The sequence below is a fragment of the Pollicipes pollicipes genome, unplaced genomic scaffold (assembly GCF_011947565.3).
Source record: "Pollicipes pollicipes isolate AB1234 unplaced genomic scaffold, Ppol_2.1 Scaffold_4295;HRSCAF=5057_pilon_pilon_pilon, whole genome shotgun sequence".
Lineage (NCBI taxonomy): Eukaryota > Metazoa > Arthropoda > Thecostraca > Pollicipedomorpha > Pollicipedidae > Pollicipes > Pollicipes pollicipes.
In genome coordinates this window covers 20,766,317-20,781,650 of record NW_023596461.1, presented here as the reverse complement: position 1 = coordinate 20,781,650, position 15,334 = coordinate 20,766,317, and the positions used below count along the sequence as shown (strand labels likewise).

At 59.3% G+C, this 15,334-nt stretch overlaps 1 protein-coding gene and 1 pseudogene across 1 annotated transcript; one reads left to right on the top strand and one right to left on the bottom strand.

The window, feature by feature from the left end:
• The first annotated feature begins 2,524 nt into the window (after window positions 1-2,524).
• Window positions 2,525-9,751, top strand: LOC119097282 (ras GTPase-activating protein 3-like). Its single transcript, XM_037220331.1, has 10 exons — window positions 2,525-2,597; window positions 3,911-4,069; window positions 4,420-4,490; window positions 4,771-4,914; window positions 5,070-5,176; window positions 6,502-6,626; window positions 7,017-7,135; window positions 7,543-7,649; window positions 8,026-8,194; window positions 9,724-9,751. Exons 2-10 carry the CDS (start codon window positions 4,013-4,015, stop codon window positions 9,749-9,751), a joined length of 927 nt encoding a protein of 308 aa, XP_037076226.1. The 5' UTR covers window positions 2,525-2,597; window positions 3,911-4,012.
• A 3,754-nt stretch (window positions 9,752-13,505) lies between these two features.
• LOC119097281 (coatomer subunit epsilon-like) lies at window positions 13,506-14,959 on the bottom strand (annotated as a pseudogene).
• Window positions 14,960-15,334: the final 375 nt, after the last annotated feature.

Sequence of the window (15,334 nt, the reverse complement as noted above, 5' to 3'; positions counted from 1 at the left end):
TGCGGATGGACTGCCGAGCCGGGGCACTTGAGATAGGGGCAACACTGGCGGCGGGTTGGCATATGCGACCGTGTTGGACTAGTCGGAGCAAGCGCGTATTTGTGGCCAGTTGTGAAGATGCACGTGAAGTCAATCCGGCGCGTAATACGGCCTCGCTTTGGAAAGTCCTGGCCATTGCGGGGCTCATCTGCTTACGAATATAGAAAGTATCCTTCGTAGAATGATGGCACCGTCCTGCTTCCAGTTCAGCCTTTTGCGCGGTGCGGGGGAGCCTAGCGTGAGTGACGGTCCTGTCCCCCCCCCCCGTCCCACCCCACCTTGAAGTGGATCGCGTACTCCCTATAGAACTGACCTCGTGGGAGCAGCCGTGCCCGCTACGCGGATTAGAACACGTTCGCGTTGCAGGGCGTTTCCGTGTGACGCTGTCATAATCGCGCCCTCTCCAGTACTTCCTGCAGCCGCGCGAGAACAACCGCGTGATCGCGCACGACCTCGGCTCGCTGCGGGTCAAGCTGCAGCAGTACACCTCAGACAGGTTCATCAGCTCGAAGCACTACGACCAGCTTCTGAACCTGATCCTGCAGAGCCCGGCGTCCAGGTGCGTGGCTGGAGCCCGAGCGAGGCGGGACGACGCCTGGCCTGGCGCCGTTCAGCTGGCCAGCTCCGGGAGGCGGTGGGAAACGCCGCGCAGATCGGGCGGTGTTCACTGCGCTTTTAAAGCACGATGTTTGCATAATGGAGCGTTGCGCACCTTGTCCTCAAACGGTGGTATGCATGCAATCTGCATGTGATGAACACTTTCTCGGGTGGTGTTAGCATTTCGTGCGCCGCAGTTCATACATACCCACCCGGTCGCTGAGCAAGTGCGCGTGGGGACTCCAGACCGTGTAAGATGGCTCGAGGCGCGCTGTCACCACATCCGGCGGTGTTCGCCTTTCCCTCGCTGCGAACGGGCGAGGTGAGAGACGACGCCGGACACCGGACGGCGGCACCGGCGCTGTCGTGTCGAGCGGCCGTATCACCCCCCCCCCCCTTCCCTCCCCTCCCCCCCCCCCCCCCCCTCTCCCCCACCGACGCCCGGTTAGACGCTGACCGATGGGACGCCGCCGGCAGCCGGTAACCTGCAGCGCTGTCTACATCCTGGGCGAGGTGGCCGCCAACAAGCAGGAGGCGGCTGAGCCGCTGGTCCGGATCTTCCTGCATCATGGCAAGATTGTGTCTCTCATTGAGTCGCTTGCCGAGTGGGAGATCGCCCATGAAACGTTAGTGTTCGGCCCGCGGCGGCAATGTGGGCGAAGCGGACGTTCCAAGTAGTCTCAGGGTGAAGGCGCGCTTAGCGTTCGTGACCTGGGTTGTGACATTATCTCAGCACGTGAATGTTATGAAACAGCGTCGAGGCTGTAAGTTGATGGGGTTAAGTTATGCCTCACACGTCATTGAACGGCATGTTGTGATAGGCGATTTGCAGCAGGACAGCGGGTTCGGTGCACGACATGTCACGGTCGTGTGTCCCATTTACAGCCACTTGAACACCATCTTCCGCGGCAACACACTCGTCTCCAAGTGCATGGACGAGCTGATGAAGCTGGCCGGCCTGCACTACCTGCACACGGTGCTGAAGCCGGTGGTGGAGCGGATCGCGCAGGAGAAGAAGCCATGCGAGGTACGGAGAGCGGCCGGGTTTCGTACACTGGCCCTGTTTCCGCCCGCTCGGCCGACCCCCTGTTAACGGTCGGCTGGGGCTTGCGTGAAGAGCAGGACGGCGGCATCGCCCTTATATTCGGTGCGCATAATTGCGTTTTTTTTATTTTTGTGGGGGTATAAAGAATTGTTCGTCAAGATAGGTCTTTTTACGGATATCAGTGTCATGGTTACGTTTTTAGCTGTTTCAGTGGACGTTATGGTCCTCGTAAACGATGTTATCGATCTTAATAGGTCGTTGTTGTCTCGTGGATCTGATGGTGTTCATTCACTAAAAACTGGACCGGTTGTTCTTCTACGCCTAGCGTGTTCGGCTGCACGTGGTTGGCCGCGTCTGTAACGCCCGCCCGCGCGCGCGCCCAGGTGGACCCGGGCAAGATCGGCGACGCCGAGCGGCGGATCGACGCCAACCTGTCCAACCTCAAGGACTACATCCGCGCGAGACGTTCGGGCCATCATCAACTCGGCCTACCAGTGTCCCTCGATCATGTGCCGCGTCTTCTTCGCGCTCAAGCGCCAGGCCAAGCTGCGGTTCCCAGGTACGCTGGTGGCGGCGGGACGTCGGGCCCCCGTCAGCGAAGCGGGCCCGGCCTTGGTGTGCGCTTTGACCCGGCGTCGGCAGCCGAGTGCCGCCGGCTGGGACGCTCCCGCCGCGGTCCTCGCGGCGGCTCCGATGCGGTGTCGCGTCCCGCGGGCCCACCAGAACCGGACCGCAGGGTGCGTCGCGGGCCTCAGCACAGCGCGAGTCGCCGCCGCTGGTGCCGTGTGTGACGCCATGTGGTCGCTCCGCAGACAACCAGGAGGTGCAGTACTGCGTGTCCGGCTTCGTGTTCCTGCGCTTCTTCGCTCCGGCCCTGCTCAGTCCGAAGCTGTTCGATCTCACTCAGGAGCAGCTGGTGAGCGAGCTGGCCCGCGGGGCCGTGCCAGCCGCCGCGGCGTGATTGGATTCATGCATCCCGGCGTCCAAGAGGAATGTGTGTAGAAAAGCAGGGGGTTGGGCCGTACAGTCCTGTAGTCGCCAGGGTCTCGTCGGCGCTTAGTCCGTGTTGTAGTGTTTGAGTGTTGTAGTGTCGCGATGATTCATCACGAGCGAGCTCCCGCGCCGTTTGCTGGCGTCCGGCACCCTGGGCAGCGAGGTAGCGCCCCGACCGCGGCTAATATGCTCGTGCACGTGAGCATGTGTTGGTAGGCGACCAGCGAACAGGCGTCGAGCTGCGGGGCCTCAGGCTTCCGAGAGGTATGAAATGTACACGTGAGGCATTGGTGAGGAGCGGAGCGTTGTTAGCCGTAGCGCTGTCCAGCCTGACCATAAGCTGGAGTGATGCGGCTCGCCTGCCCCGGTTGTGCGCAGTGACATGTGGCACGTCTGTGGGCAGGACCCTCAGACGAGTCGGGCCCCGATGATGACGTGACACGTCTGTGGCGCAGGACCCTCAGACGAGTCGGGCCTCGTTGATGACGTGACACGTCTGTGGCGCAGGACCCTCAGACGAGTCGGGCCCCGATGATGACGTGACACGTCTGTGGCGCAGGACCATCAGACGAGTCGGGCCTCGGCGATCACGTGACACGTCTGTGACGCAGTACCCTCACACGAGTCGGGCCTCGTTGATGACGTGACACGTCTGTGGCGCAGGACCCTCAGACGAGTCGGGCCTCGATGATCACGTGACACGTCTGTGGCGCAGGACCCTCAGACGAGTCAGGCCCCGATGATGACGTGACACGTCTGTGGCGCAGGACCATCAGACGAGTCGGGCCTCGGCGATCACGTGGCACGTCTATGACGCAGGACCCTCAGACGAGTCAGGCCCCGGTGATGACGTGACACGTCTGTGGCGCAGGACCATCAGACGAGTCGGGCCTCGGCGATCACGTGACACGTCTGTGGCGCAGGACCTCAGACGAGTCAGGCCCCGTGATGACGTGACGTGACACGTCTGTGGCGCAGGACCTCAGAGAGTCGGGCCTCGGCGATCACGTGACATGTCTGTGGTGCAGGACCCTCAGACGAGTCGGGCCTCGTTGATGACGTGATACGTCTGCGGTGCAGGACCCTCAGACGAGTCGGGCCTCGTTGATGACGTGATACGTCTGCGGTGCAGGACCCTCAGACGAGTCAGGCCCCGGTGATGACGTGACACGTCTGTGGCGCAGGACCATCAGACGAGTCGGGCCTCGGCGATCACGTGACACGTCTGTGGCGCAGGACCCTCAGACGAGTCGGACGCTGAAGCTCATCTCCAAGACCATCAACAGCCTGGGCAGCTGCGTCGGCTCCCGCAGCGCCGTAACGTTCAAGGAGGAGTACATGACGCCGGTCAACCAGGACTTCTTCAACGATAGCTACCTGCAGAAGCTGCGGCTGGTACGTGGTCACAGGCGCGAAGACCCCCCGTTAAAGCGTGGTCGGAATGATCACGGTCTGTCATTGCGATGTTCCTAGCTCATCCCCCGTTAAAGCGTGGTCGGAATGATCGCGGTCTGACATTGCGATGTTCCTAGCTCATTTGCAGCCGGACTTGCCAAAGTCAGAAGGCGTGACTGCTCGTCTCAGTCCAGCTATGCGATACCATTGTAGCCCGTCACGGCCCGCGTCACGCGCGTCGAGCTCTCGAGCCCTGGTAACGCGGACACAGTGGCCGGGCTGGGCCGCCTGTGGCCGGAGTGGCGGTCCAGACTGGCACCGTCCCTGACGTGTGGCGGACGCGGTTTCAGTTCCTGGACGTGATATCGACGGAGTCGGCTCCCCACCAGGCCCTGGATTCGCCGATCATACTCAAGGAGGGGTACGTGCAGCAACTGTTACAGCGCCTTCTCCTGACAAAATTCATTGGGGTCGTCAGGTTTTTACTCATTATGATCTTTTTCAAACTGTGAGCCGGCACAACATTAAACTTTCCGCCATTACTGTCGATTTCGCTTCGTCGTGTTGCCCATCTAAACGTGCCGCGCATGGGCATGCTGTAATGGATGAGGAAAGGCGACTCTGATGAAGGAGATGTGACTCGATCGGCAAGAGCAGGCCACGCGACCGTGTGCAAATCTAACTAGTTTCCTTTCGTCCAGCTGCCCGAACGGAAAACTGGTAAGACGACGGCGCGTTTCCGGTTGTGGGACGTTGCTTGGTTCCCCTGCGATCGCACGTGTAGATCGTCGCCCGTCCCCAGCGCAACAGCCAGATCTCGCAGCGCAGTACCCATCGGGCACCAAGTCGGGTCTATGCGGTCGGCCGGCGGCGAGCAGTGGGTCCGTGCGGTCGGCCGGCGGCGAGCAGTGGGTACGCGCGGTCGGCCGGGGGTGGCCGCCGCGCTCCGGCCTCGGCGGCGCCTGTCACCTGTTCTCGAGCAGCGCCGCTCTCGTTGCAGGGTGCTGGTGAAGCGGGCTATGGGCCGCCGGCTCATGGGTCTGAAGAACTTCCGACAGCGCTACTTCTGCCTCACCACACGCAGCCTGACGTACGCGGCCCACAAGGGTGAGCAGCTGGCCGGGCCTCGGCCGTCTCCGGGCGGCAGCGGACTGTACAGCGGGCCGGGTCTCTACGGTCTCCGGGCGGCGGACTGTGGGACGGCGGGCCGGGCCTCGGCCGTCTCCGGGCGGCGGACTGTGGGACAGCTGGCCGGGCCTCGGCCGTCTCCGGGCGGCGGACTGTGGGACAGCTGGCCGGGCCTCGGCTGTCTCTGGGCGGCGGACTGTGGGACAGCTGGCCGGGCCTCGGCTGTCTCTGGGCGGCGGACTGTGGGACGGCGGGCCGGGCCTCGGCTGTCTCCAGGCGGCGGACTGTGGGACGGCGGGCCGGGGCCCGGCCGTCCTCGGGCGGCGGACTGTGGGACGGCGGGCCGGGCCTCGGCTGTCTCTGGGCGGCGGACTGCGGGACAGCTGGCCGGGCCTCGGCTGTCTCCGGGCGGCGGACTGTGGGACAGCTGGCCGGGCCTCGGTGTCTCTGGGCGGCGGACTGTGGGACAGCTGGCCGGGCCTCGGCCGTCTCCGGGCGGCGGACTGTGGGACGGCGGGCCGGGTCTCTACCGTCTCCGGGCGGCGGACTGTGGGACAGCTGGCCGGGCCTCGGCTGTCTCCGGGCGGCGGACTGTGGGGGAGGGCCGGGTCTCTACGGTCTCGGGCGGCGGACTGTGGGACAGCTGGCCGGGCCTCGGCTGTCTCGGGCGACGGACTGTGGGACGGCGGGCCGGGCCTCGGCTGTCTCGGGCGACGGACTGTGGGACAGCTGGCCGGGCCTCGGCTGTCTCTGGGCGGCGGACTGTGGGACGGCGGGCCGGGTCTCTACCGTCTCCGGGCGGCGGACTGTGGGACTGCGGGCGAGGCGCTACGGCGGCCATCAGCCAGGGCTCAGCGAGCGTTGGAGGCGGCTGGAAATTTACACGCCGTTCACGTCATTCACAAGGCTGTCAGGACATTGGTCAGCTGTTCTCGTTGTACGCGTGCTTTTTGGGGCGTCGTTATGCATCATTTTACGACTTGAAATCTGACCTGCAGCACTTTTAAGGATTCAACCGAAGTTGATTGGACTATGTGACTTTTTATTCTTAACATCGCGGTTAGCATCGCTGGCGTGTCATCTATTCCTTTCATAGCGAAAGCAACCCAGTGTGTCCCCCTCCCCTATTTGTCAAACCGTTTTTCCTCACTTCAGCAGTAGCCAGGGCCGGGGCGCGACGTCCTGGAGCGGGGCTGTTGGTCCGTCCCTCGCCGTGCGCCGGGTCATGGGACGGTGTCTGGCCGGCGGCGGACGACGCCCAGTACCTCACAGCCGAGTGTCTGATAGAGCCGTCCTTGCCCCAGGACAACGGCCCCTGCACGAGATCCCCGTGGACAACATCCGGACCGTGGAGCTGGTGGATGAGGCGCAGTTCAAGAAGAAGAACATGTTCAAGCTGGTGCAGCCGGACAAGGATCTGTACATACAGGTGTGTGCAGTTTGTTTTCATCACAGCCCAGCTATAGATTATTTGGGTGCCAGAGTCCCGGGTTATTGCAAGCATTAGACACGTGGCATGTCCCACGCTTGCATTACCTAGTTGTTGTTTTTTGTTTTGTTATCGTGCAATGCATACGCAAAGACAGCAGTTGTACTTTTGCTTCTGCTACTGCTTCACACTGAGTTAATGAATCGAAGGCCAGCCCTGATTGTCTCTACAATTCACGGGCTACGCCTGGAGCCAATAACACAGCCCCGTGACAAGGTCTACCCGCCTGTCTAGCTCGCCGCGGTCAGCGGTGGCTGCCATCCCCCCCCCCCCACACACACACACGCGCAGACGTACACACAACACCACCTGATGCCGGCCGCTCCGCAGGCCAACAACTGCGTCGACCAGAAGGCCTGGGTGGACATCTTGTCCAAGGTGTGCGCGCACAACCAGGACAAGACGGACCAGTTCCACCCTGGCCAGTTCCGGGACAATATCTGGACCTGGTGAGGGCGGGCCGGCGGGCCGGACAGAGACGGCCGCCGACGCGGCGGGGTCGCATGGTCTTGGACGTGCTCACTGGTTGGGGGGACCATGGCGGCGTGCCCTGTATTCTGGACGTTGTGATCGTGTTCGACTCGACGCGTCATGTCCGACGTACGCACGGCACACGCGATGTTCTGGTTATACAGGCATGTTCGACTCCCCCATTCTAGTATGTCCGGGTACCTATGTATGGCAGGATCTTGGGTGAAGTGTTGATGCTGAGAGCGGCGGCCGGCTGCGGCGGCAGACCGCCACGGCCGCGCGTGCGACGGCTGCCGGTCCCGCTGGCCTGGAGCCATCCCCGTGTGTCTGTGGGCCGCGCCGCCGCCACCCGTGACCTGACCTGACCTGACCGCGCCGTGTCCAGCTGCCGGACGCCGACCAAGAACGCCATCGGCTGCGCGCCGGTGACGGCCGATAAGCTGCACGCCGAGATCAAGCTGGCCGCCGACAGCGACCGCGAGATGGAGCGGGGTGTACGCCTTGTTCGCCGCTAATCTTGACGAGCTCGGCAAGCTCAAGGGTCAGTATTGGCGCCGCTCTCGCCGCGTGATCCGTGCTGGTCCGGAGATTCTGAGTTTGACGCTCGGGGCAGTGCGGGGCGTAGCATCTGGAGCGCCTGGCCACAGAGCCCGGGGTGTAGCAGAGCCTCAGCCGGCAGAGTTTGTCGTTTTCTGATAGCGAGTCACTTAGCGTGATAGTGTCCCTACGTCACAAAGCCCTGCGCGAGAGACGCTGAGCGAGCTCACAGTCACCGTTGGTTGGATATTGGTGCCATTGAGCGTATCACGTGCGGGCCCAGTCGTGTGGGAAAGGTAATCTTACGCAACACGCGATGTCTTGCCGGCAGACGAGTACGCCTGTAAGGCCGTGTACTTGGGCGACCCCGACTACGAGATCCAGGACACGGAGGTGGGCTACAAGACCATCAACAGCATCGTGTCGGCGGTGATCTCGCTGGAGCAGGAGCACCGCGACCACAGCCGCAGCCTGGCACGGGGCATCCGCTACGGCTCCCGGTCAGTCGGCGCCGGTCGCCCTCTGGCGGGTGCCGAGCGCGCGCGTTCGCCTGGCGCGCGGTACCGGCGTGTGGGCGCAGACCTGTGCACACGAGCCTGCGTAAATAGCATGCTGTCGTGATTCCGGGTACGGGCGGCTGAAGTCTATCATCAACGTTGAGATGGTTGTCAAGGTTCAGCTTGTCACGAAACATGCGACGATTGTTAAGACCCAGGAGAATAGGCATGTGAAATGCAATAGGCAGATAAGAAAAGACCAGATGACTTCCCAGAGTAATGGAAGTGTGCTGTTATTAGCATTAGACATTCGACTTTGACCGTTTTACGTACTTTAATAATGAGCAAAGGTACATGAAATTAAGAAGCATGTCAAAATAAGGTCTACCTAGCTGCTATTTCGATCTCAGCCCTTATGCATTAAAGTTCCAAAAATAGGTTTGCCGATTCAACCGACCGCATCGCGACCTCGTGCGTCGCCACTGGAGTGTGGTGACGGCCTTCTCTGCGCTGGCAGGATGGCCCCGATCGGTGACGACAACTACCTGCAGCTGCGGGCAGCGGCCGCCTCCGACTCAGCGCCACACCAGCGTCGCTTCCGGGTCAGCGGCAGCCCCGGCTAGCGGCGGCGGCCACCGCCGTCGCCGCCGTCGCGCCGCGCCGCGTCGCGCCGCGCGCCACCTAGTCAGCCGTCGGCCCAGCCGCAGGCCGGACCACCGCTCAACGACAAACAATACTCTGGCGGCCGGGCGCGCCGCCGCCGGGCCGGCGCAGCGGGCGGCGCGGCCGGGACCAGCTGGCCGCCGCCACCGCCCGGCTGCCCGGACCGCGTTTGTTTTGCATTTATTAGTGCGGTAAGCCTGCGGCCAAGCGACCGCCACAGGGCTGGCTGTTGGAACTGCGGAGATTGCCGGGCGCCGCCAGCGTCCAAGATCGCATTTTCTCTTTAAGCTCGTGAAGTGGATACCTCTTACTTATGTTTACGTAGTTGACAACGTTTAGTTACTTTCTAATACTCATGGACTGGATGAAACTTAGCTTGGAGTGACGAAAGGTTTTGATATGATCTTTGGTGTCTGCCGGCTTTTGTGCGTTGGTTGGTGATCGTTGTTTGTTGACAGTGAGCTCGTCGTGTCCGCCATAATTCGCTAGGGCCCATTCGCATGTGGCTAACTGCAGGAGTCGTGCATGGCGTCGTGGCATTTTGTTCCCAGTCTGATGTGGGCGACTGTAGTTTAGGCGTGGCGGCCCGCGAGCCCGCCGGCGGCGTCGGCGGCGCGCCGGCCGCCCGTGATCTCATGTCGGAGGTGTGGGCGGCGGCAGTGGCGCGCGCCACCGGCGCCCGGCCGCCCGCGCCCGCCCTGCCGTCAACCGGCGCTGTCCGCCGCCGCCAGCCGCCATCGGCCCGACGGTCCAGCTGGAAGTGCCGATCTGCCGCAGTGGCCGGCCCAATGCCCCTCCCCCCCCCTCAGCGCTGCCATATGTTTTGTGACGTTGTAACTGACCGGCACCGTTTGGAGTGCGCTCCCGAGGCGCGCCTCGCACCCGCTGAAAGCCTAGCCAAATTAGATTATTTATTGATTGTTACGGGGCGCGTGTGGACCGCTGTTACGTGGTTGAACCGAGGTCAGTGTCAGGAGCTCCGTAGCTTGAGAGCGCCCCCCCCCCCCCTCCATTGTAGCCCCATGTGTAGCCGGGATCGCGACCCCCGGTCCTCATAGTCCCCCTCCCCCATATCGTGTTCAGTAACACCGGTAACCCGCCGCTTATCGCATGTAATGCTAACGAGGCGCCCCACCGCACGCCGCGTCGTGCGGAAGGATAACAAGTCAGCCGCCAGCTAACGCTTGGCGCGGTCGCCGCCCAGCCGGCGCCGGACCCGCCCCAGGCAGACCCTGGTCCCGCCCGAGGCAGGCCCTGGACCCGCCCGAGGTAGACCCCGGACCCGCCCGAGGTAGGCTCTGGACACGCCGGAGGCAGGCCCAGGATCCGCCCGAAGTAGGCCTTGGATCTGCCCGAGGCAGACCTTGGTCCCGCCCGAGGCAGGCCCTGGACCCGCCCGAGGTAGACCCTGGACCCGCCCGAGACAGACCTTGGTCCCGCCCGAGGCAGGTCCTGGTCCCTTCCGGGGTAGGCTTTGGTCCCGCCCGAGGTAGGCCCTGGACCCGCCCGAGTAGGGTAGGCCCTGGACCCGCCCGAGGTAGGTTGGTCTCGCCCGAGGGAGGCCCTGGACCCGCCAGAGGGCAGGCCCTGGACCCGCCCGAGGTAGGCTTTGGTCCCGCCCGAGGGAGACCCTGGACCCGCCCGAGGCAGACCTTGGTCCCGCCCGAGGCAGACCTTGGCCCCGCCCGAGGCAGGTCCTGGTCCCTTCCGGGGTAGGCTTTGGTCCGCCCGAGGTAGGCCCTGGACCCGCCAGAGGTAGGCCTGGACGCCCGAGGTAGGCCCTGGACCCGCCCGAGGTAGGCCCTGGACCCGCCCGAGGGAGGCCTGGACCGCCGAGGCAGGCCCTGGACCCGCCGAGGTAGGCTTTGGTCCCGCCCGAGGGAGGCCTTGGACCCGCCGAGGCAGGGCTGGACCCGCTGAGGCAGGGCCGGACGCGTCGGCCCGTGCCACCGTATTTTAATACATTTGTAACAAAGCGCACCGGCCGTGTTTAAGCCTCGGGGAGTCGGAGGAGTGCAGGCGGGACTGGGCGCTGCTGCAGCGCGGTCTTGGGTCGAGCTGGCGCGTGGGGGTCGCTCCGGGCCCACTGCGCTCAGTGAGTGCGAAATGGCCGGGCGGTGTGGGCTGGTGCCGCATGACAGACTGCGAGCAGGAATTTGTGCGTTGACGCGCAGTCCGCGCCGGCCCCGGTGGGTTGTTCGCCTGGTTTTGCGTGGTGTGCGTGAGCCTTCCGTAATCTGACACATCTGAGGGATGTTGAAGCCAAGGACCGCACACCGGGCGGCGGGGAAGCCTCGCTCCCTTTCTCTAGGAATGTACGCCTGTGGTGTTGCTTAAAAGGAAACGGTTGAATGCGCATTGTCTCCCCTTCCATTTCCGACCCGTGCTGGAATGCAGTGTCGGGCGCGCTTCTTCAGAGGTTTGAGGCACAATCTGTTGTGTTACGTATGATCTGGTCCAGAATGCTGTAAATCTCAGAAACACCTCTGAAACCGTCGTAGAAGAAACCCGATGATATGTCGTAATCTAAGGTAATCAAGGTTTGATCCATCTTCCTATTAATATCCGAGTGGAACATAATGGATAGGAAAATCATGGCGCTCTTCCAGGACAGATCGACTATGCTGAGCTCTCCGTGGTGCATCGAAAGCGGTGACCTCTACAGAGGTCACCAAACACCAGGAAGCAACAATGTGGTTTTGCAGTGACAGTGTGTGTGGGGGGGGGGGGGGAGGCTGAAGCGTAAAATGACTCAACCTAGCCCCATAATAAACAGACGAGCTCCTCCCGGATCTCGCCCATTTTCTTCCCAAGGATGAGATGTTGGAACCCAAGTCGGGAATAGCTTCAGCCCCTCCCCCCAGCTGAACGACAAGCTCCACACCCCCGACCAGGTGGATCTTCGACACTCCACTGTACACTCCACTTCATTCTACCATATGACGCTCGGCCGGTTAAAGCGCACCGAAATTTGGAAACCACTCCACTTCCGCTGACACATTCACTTCCATCTTACATCTTAGTTTGGGGTGCAATTAGTCTAGCGGGCGACCCTAGACTGAAGTCAGGTCACGTGGCGGCCTCGTGCCGGTCTGCTTGAGCTGCACATGTCCAGGCAGCATATGACACATGTCCAGACAAGTCTTGTAGTATCATTGGTGTCATGGAATGACACAGTTTTGGATTTAATAGCACGACATGAGATAATCTGTATATGGCCCAGCACATTATTTCCCATTGCCTTCCACACGGTCTGGAATGTGCCCTACCGCCTTCAGCACGGTCTGGATGACCCCGACCTCATTTCCTTCAAATCGCTACAGATGACCACACGAGATTACGTCGACCACTCCGCCTTTTGCGGGCCATGGAAAGCTCGGCCTTCGGAGGTCAACAAACCCTACACCACTATTCATCGCTGCCTGCGCCCATTTGTCCATTTCATGTCCGGCAAACAAGGTCATGGTCATGCACCACCTCTGCTGCTAACTGGGTCATATGGGTCAAGGTCATGCCAGAATCCACCTTAAGTTATTTTTGTTGGATCCATCCAGGCTTGCATCACAATGTTAAAGTGCAAGAGGCCAGGCGACTGAAGCAGACCCAAGGCCAGATTAGGTCACTCAATGACCTTGCATGAACACACATCATGGACACATCCAGATAGCATACTTCCAGTGAATGTCCTGGATGAGTCAAATAGTGTCATTGCTGTCATGAGTAATGCATAATGCATAAATCTGGACAAAGGAAGTGGTCTGCTTTGAAAGTTTTGAAATGTTTACAATATAGGTGCTCAACAGCACTGCTGAGCATTTGACACCTGGTGAATGATTACAGCAGGGGTGGTGCTGTCAGCTGTCAGCCCAATGCTGTTGACAACAGCAAGGGTGGTAGAGAGGTGGTAGAGAGGGGATGCAGTTAGCAGCAGGGTCGGTGCAGTCAACAGCAGAGGCGGGCAGTTGCAGTCAGCGGCAGAGCCAATGTTGTCGGCAGCAGAGGTGATGGAGGTGGTGCAGTCAGCAACAGGGTCAATTCAGTCAGCAACAGAGGTGGCATGGTCAGTAATGTTGTAGAGGGGTGGTGCAGTGAGCAGCAGGGTCCATGCAGTGAGCAGCAGAGGTGGTGTGGTCAGCAGTGGGGTTGGTACAGTTAGCAGCAGAGGTGGTGCAATCAGCAGTGGGGTTGGTGCTGTCAGCAGCAGAGGTGGTGCAGTTAGCAGTGGTGCTGGTGCAATCAACAGTAGAGGTGGTGCTGTTACCTGTGATACATGGTGACTCTGGCCATGTCATCACTGTCTGGGGTGATCCTGGGGATTGTGAGTGATCTGGTTCTGCTCAGCTGGCCATGTAAGACATGCAAGAACATATATAATAACATTTGCATTCCATACATTGTGCTGATAGTTTCTCTTACTCCAAAAGGAATGGAGGAATGAGGAATCATCCCAGATAAGACCAATGGCATAGGGAGCCCTGTCAGAGAGTATTAATCATATTAGCAAAAGCACATATGCATCATGCAGTGTTTCACATGGAATTAATCCTTACATGAGACATTGTCTATAACTGTGTGCAAAATGATGGAATTGCTATATATATCTTATTTGTTGGTGGCACCTGTTGATGCGAAGAGCTGAAAACAAGATGGCACATATTCATTTCTTGTATTGACTAAAGAATGAAGCAAAGCAAAGCATACACCACCAAATTGGCATCCCAATGGAAACTACACATACATCTACTAAAATATTTACCAACACTTCAGCCCTTCAGGAGCCTTATTCTAAACATTTTAGCAACAAAGTCACAAATGCATTTACTCAGATAACTTTGGCAAGTCAACCACAGCATAACCTATGACTTCACCATCATGGAATACTGCTGAGCCAGCCTGTCAAACTCATTCTCCTTGCCTGGTAGTCTCTCATGAATGGGTGGCTAGCATGAGAGTCCTTCAGCTGGCTGAGATATCTGGCAATACTTCTGGAGGCTTTCCAGTGTGCTGCGAGAGGACAATCAGGTTGATCAGGGTTTCTGGGTTGTCGTTATCCTTATCCAGAGCATTTTGTAATACAGGCTCTGCCTCCTCATACTTGCACATCCCAAGAAGCATGCAGCTTGACCATTGAGCAGCAATGGTGTGGGAACAGACTTGTCAATAAGCTCCTGGAAGATGTAGAATGCATCCTGGAGCTTTCCCCTCCAACAGCAATGTTGAACCATGCATGGGCAAGCTGGGTGACTGTTGAATCATCATCCTTCTCCTGCATTGCTTTCAGTTCCTTCTGAGCAAGATCAACTCTGTCCATTGCAAGGTACATCTGGAGTGTCAGTGCTGAGCACTCAAGGTCTGTTGCTTGGTGCAGGACCTCAGGGCTGCTTCATGGTTCTGTTCATTTGCATAAATTGTTGCCCCTGCCAAAAACAGAGCCACATTGTTGGGATCAATGTCACCTGCAAAACTTCTTGTCCAGTTCTGTCACAACCTGATCTCGCTTGGATCGTGAACCAGACAGGTACTCAGCCAAGAGTTTCAAAGCCTGCAATTCTGGTGTGATGCCCATGAATTTCATCTTTCACAATGCTGAACTTTTTCAGAGCAATGTACGCCCTGTACAAGAACACATCTTGCCAGCCGCTGCTCTTGTCCATTTACCTTCAGCTTTTGAGCTTCTGTTATGCACTGTTGATAGTTGCCCAAATAAAAGGAATTTTTCACTTCAAACAGCTCATCTACGTCATTTCCCTGGCTCCCCATCATCCGTTCCGGAATATGCCGTTTAATGTGGCCGACACTGCTCTGCCACACGTTCAGTCAGCACGCAGCTCCGCTTGCCAAACCGCCCTGATTCGGGGATCTGTTTTAAAAACCTCTAAAACAAATCCGAAATCACCATAGACTATAAACAGTAACCACCGCGCGGACCTAGTCGCTGCTATCTTGCAAAGTGGCGTATTTTAACGCACCTGCCCGAAACCAAGGCTCGATTGTAACGACAGCAGCGCGGCATACCTGACGCGATATGTTGACGTGTAAGGAAACAGCAGTACCAAATCAAAATCGACCGGCAAAGCCGCGCTGCTACGCATTTCGGCTACGCATATTGCATACGAAGCGTTGTAACAAACTGTATAGTAGTTTGAACAGCCGACTAACTGCCAATTGTAGACTTGATTCATTAAAGTTCAGGCTTTTGTACCGCGCTAAGGCATATGCAAAACGGGCGCGGACCATGCGACCAGCTGGAGGAAGTAAGTGAATCCTTTTTTATTTTTTATGTTGTTAACTTCCACCTAGCATAGTAAATGGTGTTTTATTTTGAACATGGTTTGTAACTCTCTTATTATTCCCGCAGAACCTGATCCGCTCCGCTTTCAAGCGGCGGTTGGGCGTTTATCTTCAACCATAGAACACATTCATTCCATACCGTCGCACGTACGTTCAATAAGATGTATTGTGATGATATACTAATGAGAG